General features: G+C 43.1%; 2 protein-coding genes across 2 annotated transcripts in view; one reads left to right on the top strand and one right to left on the bottom strand.

Annotated features, from left to right (window-relative positions):
* LOC112065011 (paired immunoglobulin-like type 2 receptor alpha) overlaps positions 1–10725 on the top strand; it is a 23252-nt gene extending 12527 nt beyond the window's left edge. Inside the window, exons 3-7 of the mRNA XM_024124168.3 lie at positions 6125–6319; positions 8868–8898; positions 9933–9982; positions 10210–10241; positions 10413–10725. Of these exons, the coding sequence (XP_023979936.1) occupies positions 6125–6319; positions 8868–8898; positions 9933–9982; positions 10210–10241; positions 10413–10535 (431 nt within the window). The 3' untranslated portion in view covers positions 10536–10725. The remainder of the gene's footprint in view (positions 1–6124; positions 6320–8867; positions 8899–9932; positions 9983–10209; positions 10242–10412) is intronic.
* Positions 10726–11262: 537 nt separating this feature from the next.
* On the bottom strand, positions 11263–26656 carry ZCWPW1 (zinc finger CW-type and PWWP domain containing 1). Its single transcript, XM_028498048.1, has 11 exons — positions 26575–26656; positions 25629–25745; positions 24778–24898; positions 24077–24152; positions 23568–23672; positions 22554–22637; positions 21886–21952; positions 21376–21473; positions 12923–12983; positions 12356–12508; positions 11263–11796 (listed from the first exon to the last, which is right to left on the bottom strand). Exons 1-11 carry the CDS (start codon positions 26654–26656, stop codon positions 11477–11479), a joined length of 1284 nt encoding a protein of 427 aa, XP_028353849.1. The 3' UTR covers positions 11263–11476.
* Positions 26657–26923: the final 267 nt, after the last annotated feature.

Here is a 26923-nt window from a genome sequence, read left to right as displayed (position 1 = left end):
AAATATTTACAATTGTTATATCTTCTTCTTGGATTGATCCCTTGATCATTATGTAGTGTCCTTGTCTCTTGTAATAGTCTTTATTTTAAAGTCTATTTTGTCTGATATGAAAATTGCTACTCCAGCTTTCTATTGATTTCCATTTGCATAGAATATCTTTTTCCATTCCCTCACTTTCAGTCTGTATGTGTTCCTAGGTCTGAAGTGGGTCTCTTGTAAAGAGAATATGTACGGGTCTTGTTTTTGTATCCATTCAGCCAGTCTATGCCTTTTGGTTGGAGCATTTAATCCATTTACATTTAAGATAGTTATCAATATTTATGTTCCTATTAACATTATCTTAATTGTTTTGGGTTTGTTATTGTAAGTCTTTTCCTTCTCTTGTGTTTCCTGACTAGAGAAGTTCCTTAATTCTTTTTCAGGTAGACTGCCTATTTCCTCTTCATTTGTTTGGTCTGGTGGGTTTTTACCTTGCTCCTTCATCTGCTGTGTATTTCTCTGTCTTCTCATTTTGCTTAACTTACTGTGTTTGGGGTCTCCATTTTGCAGGCTGCATGCAGGTTCATAGTTCCCGTTGTTTTTGCTATCTCCTCCCAGTGGGTAAAGTTGGTTCAGTGGGTTGTGTAGGCTTCCTGGTGGAGGGGACTGGTGCCTGTGTTCTGGTGGATGAGGCTGGATCTTGTCTTTCTGGTGGGCAGGACCATGTCCGGTGGTGTGTTTTGGGATGTCTGTGAACTTATTATGATTTTAGGCAGCCTCTCTGCTAATGAGTGCGTTTGTGTTCCTGTATTGCTAGTTTTTTGGCATATGGTGTCCAGCACTGTAGGTTGCTGGTCATTGAGTGGAGCTGGGTCTTAGCGTTGAGATGGAAATCTCTGGGAGAGCTAGTAATCTTGGTTGTAGGTTTTTCCATTTCATCACTTTGAATATGTCCTGCCACTCCCTTCTGTCTTGCAGAGCTTCTGCTGAAAGATCAGCTGTTAACCTTATGGGGATTCCCTTGTATGTTAATTGTTGCTTTTCTCTTGCTGCTTTTAATATTTTTTCTCTGTATTTAATTTTTGATAGTTTGATTAATGTGTCTTGGCATGTTTCTCCTTGGATTTTTCCTGTATGGGACTCTCTGTGCTTCCTGTACTTGATTGACTATTTCCTTCCCAATATTAGAGAGGTTTTCAACTATAATCTCTTCAAATATTTTCTCAGTCCCTTTTTTTTTTTCTCTTTTTCTTCTGGGACCCCTATAATTTGAAAGTTGGTGCATTTAATATTGTCCCAGAGGTCTCTGAGGTTGTCCTCAATTCTTTTCATTCTTTTTTCTTTATTCTGCTCTGTGGTAGTTATTTCCACTATTTTATCTTCCAGGTCACTTATCCGTTCTTCTGCCTCAGTTATTCTGCTATTGATTCCTTCTAGAGAATTTTTATTTTCATTAATTCTGTTTTTCATCATTGTTTGTTTGCCCTTAGTTCTTCTAGGTCCTTGTTAAACATTTCTTTTATTTTCTCCATTCTGTTTCCAAGATTTTGGATCATCTTTACTCTCATTACTCTGAATTCTTTTTCAGTTAGAGTGCTTATTTCCTCTTCATTTGTTTGGTCTGGTGGGTTTTTACCTTGCTCCTTCATCTGCTGTGTGTTTCTCTGTCTTCTCATTTTGCTTAACTTACTGTGTTTGGGGTCTCCATTTCACAGGCTGCAAGTTCATAGTTCCCATTGTTTTTGGTGTCTGCTCCCAGTGGGTAAGGTTGGTTCAGTGGGTTGTGTAGGCTTCCTGGTGGAGGGGACTGGTGCCTGTGTTCTGGTGGATGAGGCTGGATCTTGTCTTTCTGGTGGGCAGGACCACATCTGGTGGTATGTTTTGGGGTGTCTGTGACCTTATTATGATTTTAGGCAGCCTCTCTGCTAATGGGTGGGTTTGTGTTCCTTTTTTGCTAGTTGTTTGGCATAGGGTGTCCAGCACTGAGGCTTGCTGGTCATTGAGTGGATCTGGGTCTTAGCATTGAGATGGAGATCTCTAGGAGAGCTTTTGCCTTTTGATATTATGTGGGGCAGGGAGATCTCTGGTAGACAATGTCCTGAACTCATCTCTCCCACCTCAGAGGCTCAGGCCTGACACCCGACTAGAGCACCAAGACTCTGTCAGCCACAAGCCTCAGAAGAAAAGGGAGAAAAAAAAAGAAAGAATGAAAGAAAAACTAATAATAAAATAAAATAAAGTTATTAAAATAGAAAAAATTATTAAAAATTATAAAGTTGTTAAAAAAAGAAAGAGAGAAAGAAAGAATACAGCAACCAAACCATAAAACAAATCCACCAATGATAACAAGCACTAAAAACTATACCAAAAAAACCCAAAAAATGGACAGTCAGAACCCTAGGACAAATGACAAAAGCAAAGCTATACAGACAAAATCACACAAAGAAGCATACACATACACACTCACAAAAAGAGAAAAAGGAAAAAATATTTATATATATATATAATTAAAAAAGGAAGAGAGCAACCAAAGCAATAAACAAATCTACCAATGATAATAAGCTCTAAATACTAAACTAAGATAAACATAAAACCAGAAACAAATTAGATGCAGCAAGCAAACACCAAGTCTACAGTTGCTCCCAAAGTCCACTGCCTCAATTTTGGGATGATTCGTTGTCTATTCAGGTATTCCACAGATACAGGGTACATCAAGTTGACTGTGGAGATTTAATCTGCTGCTTCTGAGGCCGCTGGGAGAAAATTCCCTTTCTCTTCTTTGTTCACACAGCTCCTGGGTTCAGCTTTGGATTTGGCCCTGCCTCTGTGTGTAGGTCGCCTGAAGGCATCTGTTCCCCACCCAGACAGGACAGGGTTAAAGGAGCGGCTGATTAGGGGGCTCTGGCTCACTCACGCCAGGGGGGAGGGAGGGGTACAGAATGCGGGGTGAGCCTGCGGCAGCAGAGGCTAGCATGACATTGCAACAGCCTGAGGCGCGCCATGTGTTCTCCCAGGGAAGCTATCCCTGGATCACGGGACCCTAGCACTGGCGGGCTGCACAGCCTCCTGGGGGGTGTGGATAGTGACCTGTGCCTGCACGCAGGCTTCTTGGTGGCTGCAGCAGCAGCCTCAGCATTTCATGCCCGTCTCTGGGGTCTGCACTGATAGCCGTGGCTCGCACCCGTCTCTGGGGCTCGTTTAGGCGGTGCTCTGAATCCCCTCTCCTTGCGCACCCCGAAAAATGGTCTCTTGCCTCTTAGGCAGGTCCAGACTTTTTCCCAGGCTCCCTCCCGGCTAGCTGTGGAGCACTAGCCACCTTCAGGCTGTTTTCATGCAGCCAACCCCAGTCCTCTCCCTGGATCTGACCTCCGAGGCCCGAGCCTCAGCTCCCAGCCCCCACCTGCCCTGGTGGGTGAGCAGACAAGCCTCTTAGCCTGGTGAGTGCTGGTCGGCACCGACCCTCTGTGCAGGAATCTCTCCACTTTGCCCTCTGCACCCCGGTTGCTGTGCTCTCCTCCATGGCTCCAAAGCTTCCCCCCGCCACCCCCCCACCCCCGTCTCCACCAGTGAAGTGGCTTCCTAGTATGTGGAAACTTTTCCTCCTTCACAGCTCCCTCCCAGATGTGCAGGTCCTGTCCATATTCTTTTGTCTCTGTTTTTCCTCTTTTCTTTTGCCCTACCCAGGTACGTGGGGAGTTTCTTGCCTTTTGGGAAGACTGATGTATTCTGCCAGCATTCAGTAGGTGTTCTGTAGGAGTTGTCCCACATGTAGATGTAGTTTTGATGTATTTGTGGGGAGAAAGGTGATCTCCACATCTTACTTCTCTGTCATCTTGAGGGCGTCCCCTACACCTATCTTTTTAAATGGCTGCATGGTCTCCCACTGTAGCAATGGATCATAATTTATTTAATCACTCTCATATTTAAAGACATTTAGGTTGTTGTCATATCACAAAGTTGCAGAGAATACCCTTAAACACAGGCCTTTGAACACTTGTACCAGCATTTCCATAGGATCATTTCCTAGCACAGAAATCACTGGGTCTAAGGGCACAGAAATCACTGGGTCTAAGGGCATGCACACACATTTTACATTTTGATAGATATTCCAAAACGCATTCCCAAAGGTTGTGCCTTTGTGTCAATTGTGTCCCATTGTGTCAATACTGGGTATTTTCCCCAACTCAGGTCAGTTAAAAGCAAAAACAAAAACAGCCTTTTATTCTTTTAATCTACATTTCTAAAAATTATGAATGGATATTAGCATCAGGGTTATCTTATCATTTTATGAAATGAATTAGAATTGCAGAGTTTTCCATATTTTTCTGTTCTAGAATCATCTATCTGGGAATTATCTGTTCCTTAAATTTTCACAAGAATTTTCCCGTTAAACCTCCTGAGCTTGAAATCTTTATGAAAGGTAGTTCTTTAATAGTGTTCTCAATTTCTTCTTTGTCTACCCATAAGTTAAAGTTTACTATTTCTTAAACCCATTTTTTAAATAAATTTTTAAAATTTATTTTATTTATTTATTTTGGGCTGTGTTGGGTCTTTGTTGCTGCGCACAGGCTTTTTCTCTAGTTGCGGTGAGCGGGGGCTACTCTTCGTTGCAGTGTGCAGGCTTCTCATTGTGGTGGCTTCTCTTGTTGTGGAGCACGTGCTCTAGGCACGCAGGCTTCAGTAGTTGTGGTGCACAGGCTTAGTTGCTCTGTGGCCTGTGGGATCTTCCCAGACCAGGACTTGAGCCTGTGTCCCCTACATTGGCAGGTGGATTCTTAACCACTGTGCCACCAGGGAAGTCCCTCTTAAATCCATTTTTAAAAATTATTATTTGTCTCAGAAAATCATCAATTTCACAGAAATTTTTTAGAATTATCAACCTATGATTGAGCACACACTCACTCATGATTTCAACAGACTCTTTGTGGTTGTTAGATTTGCAGGAGTCTTATCTTGTCTTCTTGTTTGTTTTTTCTCTAACAACTTCCTGTATTTGTTATTCCTTCTGCTGTTGTTTCAAAAAAACATTTATTCCAACATAGGTTTTCATTACTTTCAAACTATGCGTTTCCTTAGAGCCGGTTCCTCTCTGTTTGGTAATTTTTTTCTTTGGAAATTGACTTTTCATTCATTTTTTAAATTTTTTCCTATTTTAAATAATTACAGCATTTAATACTATGAATTTAGCTTAGAGTGTGGTTTAGTCATATTCCAGGAGTTTTTAAAAAATACATCTTGCTCTTGTTTTTATTTTCTAAATAGCATGTCATTATATATATTTCTTTGACTAAGAACTTAAAATGTTTTATCTAAACTGAGTGATGGGATTCACACTTTTATTATTAATTTCTACAAGCGGACAGAAAATTCAGTCCACATTAACCTGAAGATTTTATTGGAGTTGGATTTTCTGTATGTGGCTTAGTATTATGTCAATTTTTTAATGGTGCCTTAAACATCTAAAAAGATACAATCTATGTGTAGGAACTAAAGTTCCATACATATTAACCGTAATAATATATTTCCAATATACATTAGGTACTTTACAGATGTTTTCTCACTTATTAAGACAATCATGTAAAATGACAAATACTGTTTGAATCCACTTCTATGAGGTACCTGGAGTAGTCAAATGCTTAGGGTCAGAAAGTAGAATGGTGAGTGCCAGGGGCTGGGGAAAGGGGGAATGGGGAGTTCGTGTTTAACGAGGACAGAGTTTCAGTTTGGAAAGATGAAAAATTTCGGAAGATGGATGGTGGTGATGGCTGCATGATAATGTGAATGCACTTGATGTCACTGAACTATACACTTAAATATGGTTAAAATGGTAAATCTGTGTTACATGTATTCTACCATAATAATTTTTTTTGATCCTGTGACTTAGCTGTCCCTATTTGTAGGTGATGAAATGAGGTTCTGAGATCACAGCACTCATCAGTGGTAGGGTCAGGATTTAAACAGAGTGATGAGGATTCAGAGCTTCCAGCATCTGCCCTTGTTACTCCCCTCCCTGTGGGAGAGCTTCAGAGACTTGCTCCCCACCCCCCCCCCACATTCCCCAAACTGGCGAACAAGATGTGACAGCTTCACCCAGATACCTCCAGCCCTTTAGTGAAGAATTTGCATATTTCTCATGTCTTCCCAGCCACCAAGACAACCATTCAAGGCCCCACCACCACCATCACCACCACAGCTGGCCTCAGGGTCCCAGAGGGCAAAAGGAGTTCATGGTCTTGGCCCTTGAGTACTGAAGCTACAATCGGGTTGGCACTGGCCAGCGCTGTGCTCATAACTGCAATTGTGGGACTGATTGTGTACCTCAGGTGGAAGAGAAGCAAAGGTAAGTGGTCTGGGACCCCCAATCTCTCCCCAAGATTCCCAGCTGGGTGTTTCTCAGAACCTCCTGCATCTGAATGACCATAGGTGCCCATTAAAAATGCAGATCCCTGCTGGGCTTGAGATCTGAGCTTGGGAATCTGCATTTTCAATGGTCTCCTCAGGTGGTATTTGTGTGTCAAGTTTGGGAACCACCGCTCAAGACCAATCCCTCTCCACAAATCTGATTGTTTCCAGTTCTTTTCATTTGACTTAATCATTTCTCATTTGTCCTCACCTTCTGGTGCAAGGGTAGGGAGGGTCTGCCCTGGGAAATGTAAGGAGAGAACAGAAGGGACAGGAAGGTGGCTCCACTCAGCAAGCACTGGTTGGACACCCATTTTCCAGGGTCTGGGTTATGATTGGAGATGCAAAAGTAAATAAAGCACAGGCCCTGCTTTCAAGGAACTGGGGGATAGGAGGATATGGGGAAGACAGTTGCCTCAAGGGCTAATGGCCTCATCTGCAAAGAGCTATGGTAGATTGGGAGGAAGGAGGGGTAATCAAGGAGGACTTCCCAGAGGAAGTGACACCTGCAAAAAGTCTCAAAGAATAAAAAAGAATTAGCCAGGTGGTGAGGGTGCTGTAGAGGTCCCTGTCCTTCCAGGGGAAGGAAACCATGCTGGGAACTCTAAGTAGCTCACAGCTGTGGAGGAGGCAGGAGATGAGAGAAGAAGACCTTGGAAATCACACCCCAGAGCCTCTGATTCCAGCGGCAATGTGATAAAGCAAAGTGGCAACCTCAGCTTGGCCTTGCAGATACAGAGTCTGCAGTGGAAGGGCCAGAGGTGGGCCAGGCTGGGGTCACTCTAAAATTGTTATTTTAGCTCTGCAGAGCAAAAACCACAGTGGTTGTGTCCTGAGAGTGAGGATGAAGGTTCAAGATGCAGAGAAAATGTGACATAGTCACTGAGGAAATGCAAGATGGTATTTGAGGATCAACTCAAATGAGAAGCCATAAATCTGTACAAGCATCACTGCACATGACTATGTTTCTTTTCAGCAGTATTAAACCATGCAGGTTTAGAAACCTTTAGGAATTGCTGATTAAAAGTTGTGTTCAGGGCTTCCCTGGTGGCGCAGTGGTTGAGAGCCCGCCTGCCGATGCAGGGGACGCGGGTTCGTGCCCTGGTCCGGGAAGATCCCACATGCCGCGGAGCGGCTGGGCCCGTGAGCCACGGCCGCTGAGCCTGCGCGTCCGGAGCCTGTGCTCCGCAACGGGAGAGGCCACAACAGCGAGAGGCCCGCGTACCGAAAAAAAAAACAAAACAAAACAACAACAACAAAAAGTTGTGTTCAGGGAATTCCCTGGCGGTCCAGTGGTTGGACCCTGTACTTTCTTTCACTGCCAAGGGCCTGGGTTTGATCCCCGCTTGGGGAACTAAGATCCCGCAAGCTGTGCCACGGCCAAAAAAAAAGTTGTGTTCAGCTGCTAGCATCAGAGAACAGAAGTAACAGTGGGTTAAGTAACACAGAGGGGTTTTTTTTTGCTCATCTAAAAGGATGTGGAGCCAGAAAGCAGAGGACACCGTCCTTAGGCACTCGGGCTCCTACCTTTCTGCTCACTGTCCTGGATACTGACTTCTATCCTGAAGGCTGCTTTATGGTGCAAGATGGCTGCTACGACTCCAGGCGTTATTTGTGAATCTAAACAGGAAACAGGATGTAGGAGGAAAGGACAAAAAGACTATGACCCAGCTCTCTGTCCTCCTTTTAAAGAGCCTTCCTGAAAGTCCTACCTACAACTTCCCCTTATATCTCACTGGCTATACTTAGTCATAGGTCCCACATCTACCTGTAGGGGGGCATGCTGCCACTCCAAATAAAATCAAGGTTCTGTAACTGAATAAGAAGCAAATGGATATTGGGGTAAGCAAATAGCATTCCCTGCCTTAGGATACATCCAGGATTGAAGATGTGTCAGCAAGTGTGGCAGAAGGACAGGGGAACACAGGAGGTCAAGGAGCGAGTGAGAGGGCACAGATGGAGAGTAGAGGACTCAGCAGGGAGCCTGGATAACCTGAAAGAAAGTGGATCATCAAGAGACAAGAGTTAGTGAGGTTAAGCACAGGTACAGAGGGATGATGACAAGAGAGCTGGAAGGAAAGACCGTAGCAGCATAAAAATGATACTAGCATTTACTAGGTCAGAGGTCTCAGCTCAAGTAATTAAAAAAAAAAAGGCCCAGGGGGTGGGTGAGTGGAGCAGAGGTCACTGGAGTTGGGGGAAGTGGGCAAGTCCAATGTGTTCAGAAGGTGAAGGGGCACAGGGTGCAGGGAAGAGCTGCTCTCCTGATGGGTGTTGAGGACAAGGCAGGACAGGTGTGGGCAGCCTCAGGGAGCCTGCTGGGTGCAGGCTCAGAGTCCCAGGCCCTTCCCAGGCGGGTTTCAGTCGAGCTGCTTCGCTGCTCTGGTCTCTCCATGGATGAGCTCAGGGTGGGACGGGGCAGAGAAGGCAGGCAGGAGACAGGCCTCCATGGATGACACATTGACACACTGTTGGTCCCCCTACAGGTCTGCAGACTAAAGCCAGAACCCCAGCCAGGTGAGCACGTCTCCTCCAAGGGGGGGAGAGGGGTGCTGTTTTGTGAAGCAGGAAGTTTCCTTCTGAGAACAGCACTAGGGAGCCTTTCACAGTCCCTCCCCTCCTGGACTCTCCATCCACACCCTCCCAAGTCCCCTAACAGGCCAGGCTCTTCACTTCCAGAGGCTCCAGCTCTTTAAAAAATCGAGAACAGTGGACCAGCACTTTCTCTGATTCTTTCCCGGAACATCTCCCTCTGTCTTTCTCTGGCTCCCCCTATCCTCCTTCATCCCCAGTTCTCAGCTTTTTCCTCTGTTCATCCTGGTTTCTCTCCACCTCATCCTTCCTGAACACACCTACCACCTCCACGTTCTGTCCTCTTTCTTGCCCCTCATCCAGTCTGTCCTTTTCCCCTGTGACGCGGGACCTCCAGCTGCTCCGCCCTCTGTCTTTTCGCAGAGCAACTTCCCGCCTGGCTTCCAGCCTGGCTCCCTCTCCTCGGGCCCTAGCTCTTCTTCCTTTCCTGAGCTCTTACCCTCCTCATGGCCCACCTCTTTCCTTTCTCCATCTTTCCTTCCACTTCCAGGCTTTTCCTTCTCTCAGCCCCTCCCTCTTTTCTCTCCCTCCTGACTCTTGACAGCTGCCCTCCTCGGACCCCTCCCCATGGCGATGGCGTCTCCTCTAGGGACCAAGGCCTGAGCACCGCCCAGGGGACCTGAGATTAGCTTCCTGGTCCTCATGCTCCAGTTTTAACTGAGGCGCTGCGGCAGAGAGAACAGAAGCTCCCCCTCCTGCTTCTCCTCCCTGTGCCCCTGCAGTAAAGCCGCTTCTCCAGAACAATCCACCTCAGTCAGCACTCAGGGACAGGGCTACACCGCAAATGACCGCTCAACCCCGTCCAGGCGGCCTCCTCCTGAGCCTCAAACCTCTGCCTTCATCTTCCGAGCGTGTCCAGGCAGGTCACAGAGTCCCCACCAAGAGAACCAGCCCGATGCAGGTGGTAACTCTTTTCTGCCCAGCCTCTGACACATCGCCCCCATCCTGTTCCCACACAGGGGATCCTTCCAAAACCCGGAGGAGAAATACGAGGACATTGGGAATAAAGGTAGGTCCTGCCGCCATCATCCCCGCTCTCCACCTGGGCCGTCCTTCCCCACACACCCCCCTCCCCACACAAGTGCCCTCAGCATCCTCCTCTCTCCCCCGCCTCCCCCACCCTCCCCCAGACCCTGTTCCTGACCTAAAGATGACCTCACTACTGGAGCCCCCTGCCCACTTCTCTACCCTTGCTGCCAGGCCACCTAACCCTGGCACATGTTGATTTTTTTCCAGGACAACATACAGGCCCCAAGCTGGACACCAAGGTAAGCAGCTCAGATTAGGGCCTGAAAGAATTAAAGGGACGTTTGGAGAAGGTGCGGTGGAAGAACAGAGGGACTGTGGTTTCGGCAGGGCATCAGCTGTGGGACTGCGGCACTGAGATGGGACAGCTCCCCCTCTGCTGCCTGACCCCTCCCCTCTCCATTCTCCCCCAGGATGACGGCATCGTCTATGCCTCCCTCGCCCTCTCCAGCTTGACCTCACCAGCAGCGCCTCCCCACCCGCCTCCCCAAGAGGGCCCCCAGGAAGAGACCCTATACTCTGTCTTAAAGGCCTAAGGAGTGGGACTGAGTGAGGACCTGCTTAGAGTCAGCTGCACACAGGGATCTCAGTTTCTCATAATCACCCTGGACAGACACAGACGACTCAGAAGCCAGCAGGTGTTGAAGGCCACCAAGGACTTGAGAGACACACAGCCACCTGCTCCAGTTCCCTCTTCAACTTCCTAGCCCTTGACCACAAAAATAAAAGTCCCTGTAAAATTTGCCTGAATGCATCTAAGGAGAAAGCTGACATCACCTTCAACTTCTGTCCTTCTTGCCATAAAGGAACCATCATAGATAGCTCACACCCAAGATCCCTCCCCTAGTACTTTTGTTCAGTGACTGCCTCAGGCCAGGGACCAATAAATCCCCAAACACGGATAGTCAGTCCGGAAGCGAAGGTTTGTCCCCCTACTTTAACCATTCTACTTTCCTTAGGAAGATAACTAGCATGTATCGTGTTAGTGCCTTACGTGCATCACCTAATTCCAGCATCATCAACCACCCTATATGGCACTGGAGGTACCATCTGAGGCAGGATAACAAGACCCAGAATGGTTACAGTGCTTTTCCCAAGGCCATGTAGCTAATAGGAGGCTGAGGCAAGATTTGAACCGAGACCTGCCCTTCTCAATGTCCTTCTCCCAGGACTCTGGTGTCATCACCTTCCCAGTTCCCTATACTGACAGGCCTCCCACCAGAAAGCACCATGGGCCACAGTGACACGGAGGAGGAGGGAGAGAAGCCAAAAGAAAGCAAGTGGTTGAGACGAACCAAACCAACTAAACCAGTAACCTGGTTTATTAACATAAACTGCACAACTCTGACCTTAGCCAACAACCTCACAGCCAATGAACAACCCAACATTTATCAGCTTCTCGGGGATCCTCTGAGAGGCTCTGCCTCCTGCTCCCACAGAAGGGATGAGAGGGCAGGAAGGAGGTGCGGGCCCACAGCTATTCCTCACAGAAGGCCACGGCGAGCTCCCCTGCGCCGTCTCTGTGCCATGGCTCCTCCCTCTGCTCCAGCTCTTCTCCAACATCCTCCATGAGTTGGTCCAGGTCCAGGTCACTGGAGGCTCCATCGTCAGAGAGGACACTTCCAGCCTCCTGAGGCCGTGGCTCCTGGGGTGCAGGCCCTTCTTTCCCCACCATGGGACAGGCCCCGGGAGGAGCTGGTGGGGTCAGGACCTCTGGCACTATTCTAGCTTCTTTTTCCTCAGATGATCTGCTTACTGGGGCCTTGCTTTGGGGAGCTTTAAATTTTTTCTTAGGGCCTAAATGAAAAAGTGATAAAACTGAGAGCCTTATTGGGTCATCTATCCTCACCTTTTACAAGTCAAACTCCTAAATTTCTATTACCAAAACAATCTCTGGAAAAGATGACCTTTCTTAAAGGAAAGAAAATGGAGTTTGGAGTCAGAAAGACTTGGATCAACAGGCTAGACATAGGTCTTGAGCAAACTTTAAACCCTTTAAACCTCAGTCTCCTTATCTGTAAAATGGCAAATATCCAGTCATAGAGATACTGAAAGAATTAAAGGGAACAAGTAGAGAAGTATCTATCTAGCCGGCCCACGGAAATATCAATAAATGTTAATTCCCACCTCCTTACCATTCTCCTACCCCTGAATGTCCCTGAATCAAATCAAATAATAACCACCAAATGTTTCTACAGTGTGTGCTGTGTTCTACAATTTGGATGACACCCTTTTGGCCAAACTTTTTTTTTTTAAGTAACGAAAAGCTGTGAAATTGTTAAAAAATGATCAAAGGAGGGAAAATGCAGACATGAACCTCATTTCCCCACAGTTTTCCCCAAGTCTTGAGCCTTACCTGGCTGCTCAGTTTCTGAATTCCCATGCCCTTTTTTCCTTCCCATTATGGGTAAAGGTGGAGCTGCAGATTCATTTCCCAGAGATCTCTTCATTGTCCTCCTTTGAGGGGTCCCATCTCGTCCATGTGCTCCACCTGCATCACCTCCAACCCCTAACCGTGAAGGACATTGGTTTATTTCTCACTGAGTGACAGCATGGCTAGGGTCCATAGACTCCCCACATTTGGTCTCCGCCTTGCATCTTCTGCTCATTTTTTTTCCCCCGCGTCTTCTTCTCTTTATAGTTCACCTCAGAACACGCCTCCTCCAAGAAGCCATCCTTCTTGGCTAAGAATTTAAAACATTAATTCCACCTTTAACCTAAGATTTTATAATTCAACTCACAGAAGTGAGAAGAAGTGAGAAGGCTACAGCTTCCCTGATGACATTAGCATGAGTCTTGCTCATTTTCTCAGGTTCTGGAGCTGAGACATCAGTAAGGCCCAGCCACATGCAGACCCTCCCACTCTCTGCTTCTGCCTTGCCTTAACTGTAGCACATGTCTCATTTCCAGCTGACTTGCTTACCTCTTGCCTTGGGTTTTTTTGTCTGAATTTTGGCTGGCTTGGGACCAGGCAAAGTTGGATCCTGAGAAAAATAAGGAGAGAAAAATAAGAAAATATAAATGAAGTCACATAATTGTGATTTAATAGAGTGGGATGCTACAGAAATGATGAGTGCATTTAAGGGAGTTCAAATTAGTTTCTGTCAGTCTGATACAATTTAAATCAATGACAGTACTTCCCTGGTGGCGCAGTGGTTAAGAATCCACCTTCCAACGCACGGGACACGGGTTCGAGCCCTGGTCCAGGAAGATCCCACATGCTGCAGAGCAGCTAAGCCCGTGTGCCACAACTACTGAGCCTGTGCTCTAAAACCCACATGCCACAACTACTGAAGCCCACGTGCCTAGAGCCCGTGCTCTGAAACAAGAGAAGCCACTGCAATGAGAAGCCCGTGCACCTCAATGAAGAGTAGCCCCCCTCACTGCAACTAGAGAAGCCCCCACGCAGCAACGAAGACCCAACGCAGCCAAAAATAAATAAATAAATAATTTTTAAATGTTTAAAAATAAATAAATAAATGACAACAAAGATAAAAATGTTCATCCTTCCCATTCTATTTGTTATTAGTCAATGCAAAGCTTTATGCACAAGAGAAGGAAATAAAGTTAGGCCACAAACATGATAAAAACTGGTAAATTAAAAATTAAAAGAGAAAGTGAAAAATCTACATTTCAGAGCTTCTAGTTTCCAGATCTACACACAAGGAGCTTGGAAGCTGTAACTGTGTTCTAACAACAACTAAAAAGCTGAACAGACTGAAATACTAATAATTATTCTTAGATCCATAAGAATGGTGAGGACACAGGGAAAACCTCTGCCCTCAAAACTGAAGATACACAGGCAAATACAGAGGGTCATGCTTATCAGAACATACACTCACAAGCAGAAACCACCAAGAGAACTAGTGTCAGGATAGGAAAACCTCAACAGTAATAAAGGAATTGCTCAGTGTAGACAAGTCTGAGAGTTAAAAACTCCAGGGATACCCAGTCATGGGGGACTTCCAGACTTTTTGTGAGTTTCAGGAGCTCAACCAGATTCTCACAGAAAATATCAGACAAAAACTCCTTCATGCTTCCAGCAGGGAGAGAGGGAAAGAACCATTTTGAAATACACCAGAGCATTCTGTTCTTCTTAACAAAACCTACCCTCAGGAGAAACCAGTTAACCAGAGCCTAACCTACTAGGGTGTTAACAGAGCCTAACTGTCCTGGGGGTAGGGAAACACCCAACTTCAGCCCACTCTAATCACCCTGTCCCACCTAAGGGGGTGGGGAAAAAACTAAGAAACACTGTGAAGTTTACAGTCCAGAGGCATAAGTTCATTAATAGACTTAGACCCAATCACAGGATATAGAACACTTCCCCTCCCCTGACACCTTACCACCTCATTACTAAAGGTATATTTACAGCAGTACTTTTTACCTGGTACATCATGTCTGGCAATCAAGAAAAAAACTACAAGGCATATCAAATGGCAAAAACACAACCTGAAGAGACAGAGCAAGTATCAAAACCAGGGACTTCCCTGGTGGCACAGTGGTTAAGAATCTGCCTGCCAACGCAGGGGACACAGGTTCGAGCCCTGGTCCGGGAAGATTCCACATGCTACGGAGCAACTAAGCCCGTGAGCCACAACTACTGAGCCTGCGCTCTAGAGCCCATGAGCCACAACTACTGAGACCACGAGCCACAACTACTGAGCCCGTGTGCCACAACTACTGAAGCCCGTGCGCCTAGAGCCCATGATACACAACAAGAAGCCACTGCAATGAGAAGTCTGCACACTGCAAGAGCAGCCCCCGCTCCCTGCAACTAGAGAAAGTCCACATGCAGCAATGAAGACTCAATGCAGCCAAAAATAAATAAATAAATTTTTTAAAAAAGTATCAAAACCAAACATGCTAGAGAATTATCAGATTGGAAATTTAAAGCAAATATGATTAATATGCAAAGGGCTCTAAAGGATAAAGTAGACAGCATTCAAGAACAGATGAGCAATGCCAGCAAAGACATGGAAACCCTAAGAAAGAATCAAAAGGAAATGCTGGGGATCAAAAACACTGTAACTAAAATGAAGAATGCCTTTGATGGGCTTATTGGTAGACTGGTCACAGCTGAGGAAACAATCTCTGAACTTGAGGATATCTCAAAAGAAACCTTCAAAACTGAAAATCAAAGAGAACAAAGACTGGAAAAAAGAATGCAATATCCAAAGATTGTAGGATGACTACAGAATGTATAGATATGTGTAATGGGAATACCAGAAGGATAAGAAAAAGAGAAATATTGAAAACAATAATGACTGAGAATTTCCCAAATTAATGTCAGACACCAAACCACAGATCCAGGAAGCTCAGAGAACACCAAGAAGGATAAATGCCAAACAGCCACACCAAAGCATATTATTTTCAAACTACAGAAAATTAAAGTCCTGAAAGCAGCCAAAGGAAAAAAAAAATCTTACCTGATATGCTAAGGAAGGGGAGAAAATGGAATCATATAAAAGCTCAATCAAAACCACAAAAGGCAGGAAAAGAATGGAAGACAAAAGTAGGAAGAAAGAACAAGGGCAACAAATAGAAAACAGTAACAAATATTGTAGATAATAATCCAACTGTATTAATAATTACTCTGAACATCAACAGTCTAAATGACTGTCTAAAATGACCAATTAAAAGACACAGATTGTCTGAATGGATCAAAAAACAAGACCCAACTATATATTGCCTACAAGAACCCCACTTTAAATATAAAGACACATATAGATTGTAAAAGTAAATGGATGCAGGAAAATATACCATGCTAACACTAATCAAAAGAAAGCAGGAGTAGGTATATGTAATTTCAGACAGAGCAGACTTCAAAGCAAGTAAAGTTATCAGGGATAAAAAAGGGCATTACATAATGATAAAGGGGTTAATTCTCCAAGAACACATAACAATCCTTAAAGTGTATGCACCTAACAAGAGAACACCAAACTACATGAGGCAAAAACTGACAGAACTGCAAAGAGAAATAGTTGATTCCACTATCATAGCTGGAAATTTCAACAACCCTCTATCATAAATGGACAGGTCCAGCAGGCAGAAAATCAGTGAGGACACAGTTGAACTCAACGACACCATCAATCAACTAGATATAACTGGCATCTATAGACTACTTTATCCAACAACAGCAGAATACACATTCTTCTCAAGCTCACATGGAGCACTCACCAAGACTGACCACTGGGCCATAAAATACAAATTAACAACTTTAAAAGAATAGAAATCAGGGGCTTCCCTGGTGACGCAGTGGTTAAGAACCCGCCTGCCAATGCAGGGGATACGGGTTCGAGCCCTGGTCCGGGAAGATCCCACATGCCGCGGAGCAACTAAGCCTGTGCGCCACAACTACTGCACCTGCGCTCTAGAGCCCACTCACCACAACTACTGAAGCCTGTGTGCCTACAGCTTGTGCTCTGCAATAAGAGAAGCCACCGCAATAAGAAGCCTGCACACCGCAATGATGAGTAGCCTCCACTTGCCACAACTAGAGAAAGCCCATGCACAGGAATGAAGACCCAAAGCCACCAAACAAAAAAAAAAGAATAGAAATCATACTATGTCTGCTCTTAGACCACAATGGAATTAACAGAAAAATAACTGGAAAAATCCCAAAACACGTGGATATTAAACAACACACTTCTAAATAACACATAGGTCAAAGAAGAAATCTTAAGAGAAATTTTTTAATATATTGAACTAAATGAAATGAAAATACAACTTATCAAAATTTGTCGGATGCAGTGAAAGCAGTGCTTAGTGGGAAATTTATAGCACTGAATGATATATTAGAAAAAAAAAGAAAGATCTAAAAGCAATGATGTAGGTTTCAACTTTAGGAAACCAGAAAAACTAGAAAAAGAGCAAGTTAAATCCAAAGCAAGCAGAAGAAAAAATATAATTAGAGCATAAATCAATGAAATTGAAAACAGGAAATCCATAGGAAAAAAATCAACAAAACTAAAAGTTGGTTCCTTGAAAAGATCAATAAAATTGATAAGCTTCTAGGTAGGCTAACTAAGAAAAAAGAGAGAGGAAACAAATTAATATCAGAAATTAAAGAGGCAACATCACTACAGATCCCAAGGATATTAAAAGACTAATAAAGGAATACTACAAAGAATGTTATGCCCACAAATTTGATAACCAAGATGAAATGGACCACTTCCTTAAAAGACACAATCTGCCAAAACTCACACAAAAAGAAATAGACAACTTGAATAGGCCTATATCTAATAAATAAAGTGAATCAGTAATTAATATCCTTCTAAAACAGAAAGCATCAGGCCCAGATGGGTTCACAGTGAATTTTACTAAACATTTAGTGAACAGATTATACCAATTCTCTATAATCTCTTTCAGAGGATAGAAGCAGAGAGTATTTCCTAACTGATTCTATGAGGCCAGCATTACCCTAATACCAAAACCAGACAAAGACATTACAAGAAAAGAAAACTATGGATCAATATGTCTGATGAAGAGATGTAAAAATCCTCAACAACATATTAGGCAAATCAAATCCAACAATGTATAAGAAGAATTATGAACAAGTGAGATTTATCCAAGGCATGCAAGGCTGGTTCAACATTCGAAAATCAATTCATGTAATCCATCACATCAACAGCTAAGAAAGAAAAATCATGTGATCTTATCAATAGATGCAGAAAAAGCATTTGACAAATCCAACACCCATTCATAATAAAAACTCTCAGTAAATAAGGAATAAATAAGGAATAGAAAGGAACTTCCTCAACTTCATAAAGAATATATACACAAAACCTACAACTAACATCACACTTAATGGTGAGAAACCAGAAGCTTTCCCACTAAGATCAAGAATAAGGCAAGGATGTCCCCTCTCACCACTCCTTTTCAACATCAGAGTGGAAGTTCCAGCTAATGCAATAAGACAAAGGAAATAAAAGGTATAGAGACTGAGAAGGAAGTAATGAAGTTGTGTTTGCAAGTGACATGATTATCTATGTAGAAAATCCAAAAGTATCAACTAAAAACTCTAGGAACTAATAAGTGATTATAGCAAGGTTGCAGGACACAAGGTTAATATACAAAAGTTCAGCACTTTTCTACATACCAGCAATATACAAATGGAATTTGATATTTAAAAACACATTTATATACCATTTATATTAGCAACAAAAAAATTAAATAATTAGGTATAAATCTAGCAAAATATATACAAGATCTATATGAGGAAAACTACAAAACTCCAGTGAATGAAATCAAAGAAGAACTAAGTAAATGGAGAAATAGTCCATGTTTGTAGATAAGAAGACTCAATACTCTCAAGATGTTAGTTTTTCCCAGCTTGATCTATAGAATCAATGTAGCTTCAATCAAAATCCCAGCAAGTTATTCTGTGGATATCAACAAACTGATTCTAAAGTTATATGGAAAAACAATAGATCTAGAATAGCCAATACAATATTGAAAGAGAAGGACAAAGTTGGGGGACTGACTCCATCTAACTTCAAGACTTAGTGTAAAGCTACCGTAATCAAGACAGTGTGGTACTGGTAAAAGAGCAGACAAATAGGTCAATGGAACAGACTAGAGAGCCCAGAAATAGACCCAGATAAATACAGTCAGATGATCTTTGACAACGAAGCAAAGGCAATACAATGGAGCAAAGATAGTCTTTTCAACAAATAGTGGTGGAACTACAAAAAAAGTTAATCTAGGCACAGACCTTATACCCCTCACAAAAATTAACTCAAAATGTATTATAGATCTCAGTGTAAAATGTAAAGCTATAAAACTGCTAGAAGATAACACAGGAGAAAATCTGGATAACCTTGGGTATGGCAATGAGTTTTTACGTACAACACTGAAGGCACAATCCATAAAAGAAATAATTGATAGGCTGGACTCCATTAAAATTAAAAACTTCTGCTCTGTGACATTGTCCTTAACAATGTCAAGGGAGTGAGAAGACAAGCCACAGACTGAGAGAAAAAAGACTCATGATAAAGGACTATTATCTAAAATAAACAAAGACAATTGAACTTATTTACAAAACAGAAATAGACCCAAGTGGTGGAACTACAAAAAAAGTTAATCTAGGCACAGACCTTATACCCCTCACAAAAATTAACTCAAAATGTATTATAGATCTCAGTGTAAAATGTAAAGCTATAAAACTGCTAGAAGATAACACAGGAGAAAATCTGGATAACCTTGGGTATGGCAATGAGTTTTTACGTACAACACTGAAGGCACAATCCATAAAAGAAATAATTGATAGGCTGGACTCCATTAAAATTAAAAACTTCTGCTCTGTGACATTGTCCTTAACAATGTCAAGGGAGTGAGAAGACAAGCCACAGACTGAGAGAAAAAAGACTCATGATAAAGGACTATTATCTAAAATAAACAAAGACAATTGAACTTATTTACAAAACAGAAATAGACCCACAGATATAGAAAACAAACTTATGGTTACCAAAGGGGAAAGAGGGGAGGAATAAATTAGGAGGTTGAGATTAACGTATATACAATACTGGGATTCCCTGGTGGCGCAATGGTTGAGAGTCCGCCTGCCAATGCAGGGGGCGTGGGTTCATGCCCCGGTCCGGGAAGATCCCACATGCCGCGGAGCGGCTGGGCCCATGAGCTGTGGCCACTGAACCTGCGCGTCTGGAGCCTTTTCTCCGCAACGGGAGAGGCCACAACAGTGAGAGGCCCGCGTACCGCAAAAAAAAAAAAAAAAAACCATATATACACTACTATATATAAAATAGATAACAAGGACCTACTATATATCACAATATTTTGTAATAACCTATAAGGGAAAAGAATCTGAAAAAGAATATATATATATATATATGGCACTGAATCACTGTGCTGTACATATGAAACTAACATTATAAATCAACTATACTTCAATAAAATAAAAAATAAAATAAAACATACAAAGAACTCATAAAACTCAATAAGAAAATAAACAACTCAATTTAAAAATGGGCCACACACCTTAATGGATATCTCACCAAAGGAGATATACAAATGGCCAATAAGAATATAAAAAGATGCTCCACATCATATGTCATCAGGAAAATGCAAATTAAAACAAGATACCACTACACACCTATTAAAATGGCCAAAATCCAGAACACTGACAATACCAAATGCCGGCAAGGATGTGGAGCAATAGGAACTCTCATTCATTGTTGGTGGGAATGCAAAATGGTACAGCCACTTTGGAAGACAGTTTGATGGTTTCTTACAAAACAAAACATACTCTTACCATACAATCCAGCAATTAAGCTCCCTGATATTTACTCCAAAGGAGTTAAAAACTTATGTTCCCACAAAACCATAGTTATAGTGGCTTTATCCATAATTGCTCAAACTTGGAAGCAACCAAGATGTTCTTCTGTAGGTGAATGTATAAATAAACTGTGGTATATCCAGAAAAATACAATATTATCCAGCCAAAAAAAATTAATAAATGAGCTATCAAGCCATGAAAATACATGGAGGAATCACAGATGCATAGTTGTAGGCGAAAGAAGCTAGTCTGAAAAGGTTACACATACTGTATGATTCCCACTATATGGTATTTCAGAGAAGGCAAAACTATGGAGACAGTAAAAAAAAAATCAGTAGTTGTCAGTGGTTGAGGGGTATGGGAGGAAAGGAATGAGTAAATGTAACACAAAAAATTTTTAGGGCAGTAAAAATACTCTGTATGATACCATAATGATGGATGTGTCATTATACATTTGTCCAGGCCCATAGAATGTACAACACCAAGAGTGAGTCCTAATGTAAACTATGGACTTTGTGTGATTATGATGTGTCAATGTAGGTTCATCAACTGTAAACAAATGCACCACTCTGGTGGGATGTTGATAACAGAGGAGGCTATACATGTGTGGGGGCAGGAGGTACATAGGGACTCTCTGTACCTTCTTCTCAGTTTTCCTGTGAACATAAAACTGCTCTTAAAAAGTCTTTAAATATGAAAAATATATGCATTTCATATGCCTGAAAACAGACTAAGGAAATAAAATAGTGAATATCCTAAGTGTTCACACAGGGAAGAAAGGAGAGTGAAGAGAGGCAACCTGCTATTCTCTGAAATTCCTCCAGTAGGAACCAAAGAACTACAGTAGGAACTGAGATTATAATAAAAAAATAAGTTCCTAGAGATATGAGATATTAGAGAGAATAACTGAGGAAAGAGGAGACTCTCCTTCCCTAAAGACCCCCTAAGAGATAAAAACCAGCCAGCCAGTCAGGGCTACTCTGACGCAGGGACAGGACGGTTCCTTAGAAAATATAAATCCATGCTAACCAGATGCCCTACAGCAATCTCCTAAAAGGAATCCCCAAGATCAATCTTACTTTTTTCTGTTGCTCTTCCTCCTCTTCCTCCAACTCTGACTCTTCCTCTTCTTTCTCCAAGCAGGAATCTAAGCTGTTAGCCCCAGAGAGCATTACGTCTAGAACAGGAATAGGAAGGAAAGGCTAAATAATTTATCTGATAAATTAGGTGATGAGTTAGTGGAGCTGATCCCAGAGAATCAGTCTTCTAATTCTGCCTTTCAGGTCCAAGTCACATTTTCTCCACGAAATCTGATCCTAGATTATCATGGTTCCACCCTTTTCAAAGTCCTGTCACTATTCAACATGCACCCTCCCTCCCTACTCCCTTTTTTTCTCCATTCCTCTCTCTACCCATCTATGCATCCATCCATCCTGGACACTTGGTGAGTGGCATTCATGGAGAGCCTCCTATTATAGAATCCAGAACTAGGTTGATGATATTGGGTATAAAATAAAAGCTTCAGTTGCCGCCCTCATGAAGGAATCCCTTCCCTCTCTCTCTAGTCTTTAACTTCCTACTTATCCTACCTTTTCCTTCCCCACTGTTGTCAGATCCACCATATCGGCTCCAGAAACCAAACAGGTTAACCCGCTCCTGAGGGAACCAAGAAACAAAAGCATCATCTACTACTCTCCCAGGGGCTATTTTTGTCCTCTGTCTTCAAGGTTTTTAGTTATAGAATTTGTATTCATATTCCATACCATTTTCACTTGAAATTTCATACTTTCTATGTAGATTTTTGTAGCGCTTAACTATTATAATATGTTATAATATTATAATATACAATATTATTATAACTTCTTCTTCCAGTTTGTTTATAATTCAGTTAATAACTGGGAAGGGGAAATTCACTGTCATTCTCTACCCCACCCAAAAGCAGAATTTGAGGGTAAAAACTGACTCCAGAGAAGATAAGGTACATACACCTGAGACTCGAAGCTAAATAGGTTGATAGGATTCCCCCTACCAAACAGTCCCTGTGTGGACTGAGAAAAGATCCCATTTGTCCAAGGGTAGGGAAAAGAATGGATGATTTAAGGCATCAAGGGAAGCTGGCCTGGGAAGAAAGGACTAGTTCTAGGACTAAGACTGTGTAATGCGGAAGGACAGCCGGTTTTCTACAGTAGGAAATGCATAACTTGCTTTGTGTCCCAAGTCCCAAAGAGAAGCAGGTATGTGATCTAAACTTTCCCACCTGAATACTGATCTGCTCTGCCTCTTGAGCCATCATCAGGGCTGCCCCCAGTTTCTGGCTGCAGTCCTTATTCCTGCCCTTTTTCTGAAATGAAAGAAGATTTCTGAAAAGTGACTCCAACAAACTGCTACTCACCAGACATTATCTTTACATTTATTTCCAGTTTCTGGTATTGATATGATACTCCTATTCTTAACCTTTTGAGCTCAGAGACACAATCCCGTCTTATACCCAAACAAACCTTTCATCAATTTCTAGCAAAATTTTCAACCAACATTTTGGTGCCCTCTCCAAAGAAAAGCCCATGGAAATTTGTAAAGGCAAAATTAAAGGAGTTCAGTTGACTGTACTTCTAAGCTTCTCACAAGTTTCTTTAGATCCAGCTGCTTGATTTAGTACTCACTGCCTGATTTTCTAAGGTCCCTGAGCTCCTAAACCTCTGCTCATTTGCAAGGCTCATCAAGCCCAAAGTGATTATAGGGAAGAAATATTATTTAGTTAATTCAGTGGTTCTCAACCAGGGGAGATTTCCCCCGCCAGAATATATTTGGCAATGTCTAGAGACAATTTTTTGGTTGTCACAGCTAGGGTTAGGGGTCCTACTGGCTAGATGCCAGTAGGATGCCAAGGATGCTGCTAAACCTCCTACAATGCCTAGGAATCCCCTCACAACAAAAAATTATCTGGCCCAAAATGTCAAGTGTCGAGACTGAGAAACCCTAAGTTAATCTGTGCCTTCATTTCTATCACACCTGCTTTGGCTAAACTGTAGAAAACCATGGTCTTTAGGAAGGCCCTCTATCTGCAGACAGGGAAGAGACTAAGAAAAATCATTATCCTGCTGCAATACTGGTAGAAAGAAGTGTACCTCATGAATAACCTCACCCTTGCATACTTGGTCAGATATGTACCTTCTCCTGACACAGCTTCCCCTGGGAGAAATCAGGTTTAATAAAGGGAAGATTTAGTTTTTCAAGTTCCCTATCTCACAACTGACCCCTGAGGGTTGCTCACCACTCCAGCTAACTCCAGGGATAGCTCCTGGAAGTTCCTTAGCATGTTGACTGGGATCCAAGCACGAGAGACTGTTTCTCCAAAAAATGTCACATGGTACTTGGACTGTAATAAAAGATGGTTCTGTTATAGCCTCTTGTCCTTCTTCTTGCTTTGACCCTCTAGCCAGAAAAGGCAGGAGAACTGAGGATTCACAAGAAAGCAGGGGCTGGGCCTTGTCTGTTCCTTTAAACCTGACCCACATATCCCACCTCATTCCATTGTTCTTCCATCCTGACCTCAGGAGTCCTAACCAAAGCATATTTATCAAAACATAAATGTCCTAGTAATGAATAAATTTTAATTAGATACAAATTTGTTTCTATATCTTTTTGTTACTCTAGCTAAGAATCTGTTCCTGCTTGTGTCTGCTGGCTATGTCTATATTTCTAACTCTGTACATCTGTTAGGATGGATTTGTTCATTACTTTGGCCTGAGCACCTACCCACCCTGAATCAGGAGAACTCACTGGCAGGGAATCAAGATGAGATGCAAAAAGAAAATATTCCCCCAGGTCAGGATCAGATTCTACCATGCCTGGCCACCTGGAGAAGACAGATGGGTGTAGGGGATGGAAGAGAAGGGGTTAGGTGAATAGAACACAAACTCATCAATATACATGTACATAAAAGGGCAATATGTTTCACAAATAAAGGACCACCAAAATAGACCCCTCTGTCAACCCTCCACAGTGGTCGCTAACAAATGATTGAAGTGACTTCCATCAATGTACAAAGAAGCTCAGAATCTTCCTAGTAAAAATATCTTATCCTTCTAGGCCTTTTGGCAACCCTGAAAACAAAAATATTCTGACTAGGGACATCTCCAAAAAAGAAGCTATTCCACCCTTCCTTGCTCTCTTTACTTTGTATATCTCTCATTTCCCAATGTCTAAAAAAATATCTTAGAGCCACTCTTCTCTTTCTACCCGTCCAGGGTAGAACTGTCCAACTCTTTTTTCCGGGGAGATACCACCTCCATCGTGAAACCTCTAGAAAACAGGTTCTTTCAAAGCCTCCAAGCTTAGCACTTTATATTCTCCCTCACCCATGCGCTTTCTAAGGCAGGTACCATTTCCATTATAAATCCCTTCCATTTCCTTCCCTCCCTGCTTGAATCTACCACTCCCAAGTTCATGAGGGATGCTCTGACTCTGCCATAGCGCCCTACCAGGGGTAACCGTATTGCTTGGCCCAGATGATGGATCCTGGGATGTAGGAGGCATAGGCCACTTCACTCTCATGCCCTGTCCAGGTCTCCTCAGGGATATCACAGTGATTATACTCCAAATCTGCCAAAAGAGAGGAGGAATGAAGGGACGGAAAGAGCCTCATAAGGTGAAAATCTGGATGAGGGCAGAGGAGAGGACAAGAAATTGGTATACGCAGCAGGCAGGACCAAAAGGACACCTGGGAAACCCATGAAGGAAATGCAGCCAGAGCCTGGAGAAGTAGGAGCGTTGCCTCGTTATGCTCTGTAGAAAGAGACTCCAAACTTCGACCTACATCCCTCGTGTCTGACCCTGCTTCCATCAGTGTAACATCAGGAAGGTAATTTCTCTGATATTCTGTTTTCTCATCTGTAAAATAGTTGGGCTAGACTAGAGCTTCATAATCTCTTTCAAGTAGTTTCAAACATTCTAGAATTCTAAGCCACTGAATCTCTCTCACTGGCTTTTCCCCATACATCCCAAATCCCTTCCTATCTGCCAACCCAATACCAACAATCTAATCAGACTGACAGGCTCAAACCAATGCTGAAGAAGATGGAATTCACTCAGAACATACGTTGAGATTCCAGGACTCTCCTCACAGCATAGCTCTTCAGGGTGTCTTCCTCTACCCTTTATGCCAGATTCATCTTGACATGACAGCAAAATCCCTCCCTCTCCCCAAACACTAACTACAGGGACCCCTGGAGTCCGAACTATACTTTTGTTATATTTAATCTAAAGGATGAAAGCAGGGAAAGAAAGGGACGAACAATAAAAACTGAAAAAAAAAATGTCCACTCCATTCTACCTGTATTCTGGTCACAGGACCAGTTATCTGGGAGGACTGAGGGGTCAATGTTCCCACGTAGGCGCCTCCATTTCTCACAGTTTGGGGAGGAACACTGGACCCAGACTAGACATTGACCTGTCACAGGAAAAAACCTGACATAAGAGACTCAAAAATATGTTCTTCCTTCTTCAATTTAATTAAAATCAATATACTCCCTGCCACCACCACCTCTGCCAGAATCACAAAGCCTTAGAGATCAACTCATCCAATCTCTAACTTATAAATGGTAAAACCAAAAGCTCAGAGGAGATAACTGACTGCTAAAGATCAGTCTAAATTGGTGGCAAAGCTGAACTTAGAGCCCAGGTCTCACATCTCAATCTTTCTCCTATACCATGCTGTCATCTCTCCTCCCCCAAGGCAGAAAGGAGTGTTTCCTGTATCGACAGTTCTTAAAAAGATTGTCTGGCATATTTCTGGCTAGTGCCTCATTTCTCTGAGGGCATGTCACTACTAAAAAGTTCTTCTGAAGGACTAACCAGCACCTCTTTTGTGCACAGCATCCAGAGTTCCTGTTTCAACCTCAACAAATTAACCTGACACCAAATCACCAAGTTGCAGCCTTTCGGACCAACAGCCCTGAGTTCACTCCTCTCCAAAAGACAGGTTTAAGCCTATCGTTTCTCAAACTATTTACTTCTGGCTGTGCTCAATGGCCAAACACTCCTTTTATCCATTACCTTCCAAACTCTCATCCCCACCTTTCTCTACCCCCACATCTTCTAAGTTGACCCAATGTCCCACACAGCCTCTCCTCTCTCCCTCCCAAACTCTTCCACTATAGTCTTTGGGATTCCAAACAAAAGCAACAAAAGTCCACATGTCTTCAATCTCTTCTCTGAAATTCTGCCTCTGAAATCTGGTGACGTGCTAATGACACTGCCCCAACCCGACCCCACCCCACCGCTGAAGCCCTCTAAGAAGAGCCTGTCCTTCTCACATACCCCACACCAGAAAGTGGGGTCAGCATCATCCTTACTCCCCATTGACACTTGCAGACCATTACTATCCTCCCTCCTATAAAACCCTTCCTGCCTCAAGGTCTATGCCATGGGACTACACTGCCCTCTCATCACCCTTGTCACGATGCTGGCATCTGGTTCAGTCTTCTCCTCTCCATTTCCTGCCCTCGTAGATGACCACTACAGCCACAGGGGTAACTCACAAGGCACCCCGTATGTTCTCCTCCATGACCCCGGGTCACCCCCTCACCTCAGGAACCCACTCCCACCCTGCATGCCACACCCAGTCAT

This window comes from Physeter macrocephalus, chromosome 14, assembly GCF_002837175.3.
Source record: "Physeter macrocephalus isolate SW-GA chromosome 14, ASM283717v5, whole genome shotgun sequence".
Classification (NCBI taxonomy): Eukaryota; Metazoa; Chordata; class Mammalia; order Artiodactyla; family Physeteridae; genus Physeter; species Physeter macrocephalus.
Note: the sequence above shows the minus strand (reverse complement) of the source record. Positions and strands in the feature narration are given on the sequence as shown.

Excerpts from the sequence above, each read along its gene's own strand:
- ZCWPW1 (XM_028498048.1), bottom strand. The coding sequence starts at position 26,656 with ATGGGGAGTAAGGATGATGCTGACCCCACTTTCTGGTGTGGGGTATGT. Across the intron at positions 12,984-21,375 it reads AGGAAGAGCAACAGAAAAAA|GATCCAACTTTGCCTGGTCC; the intron begins GTAAGATTGATC and ends TATTTTTCTCAG. Across the intron at positions 11,797-12,355 it reads TTCAGAAACTGAGCAGCCAG|GCCCTAAGAAAAAATTTAAA; the intron begins GTAAGGCTCAAG and ends TTTTTCATTTAG.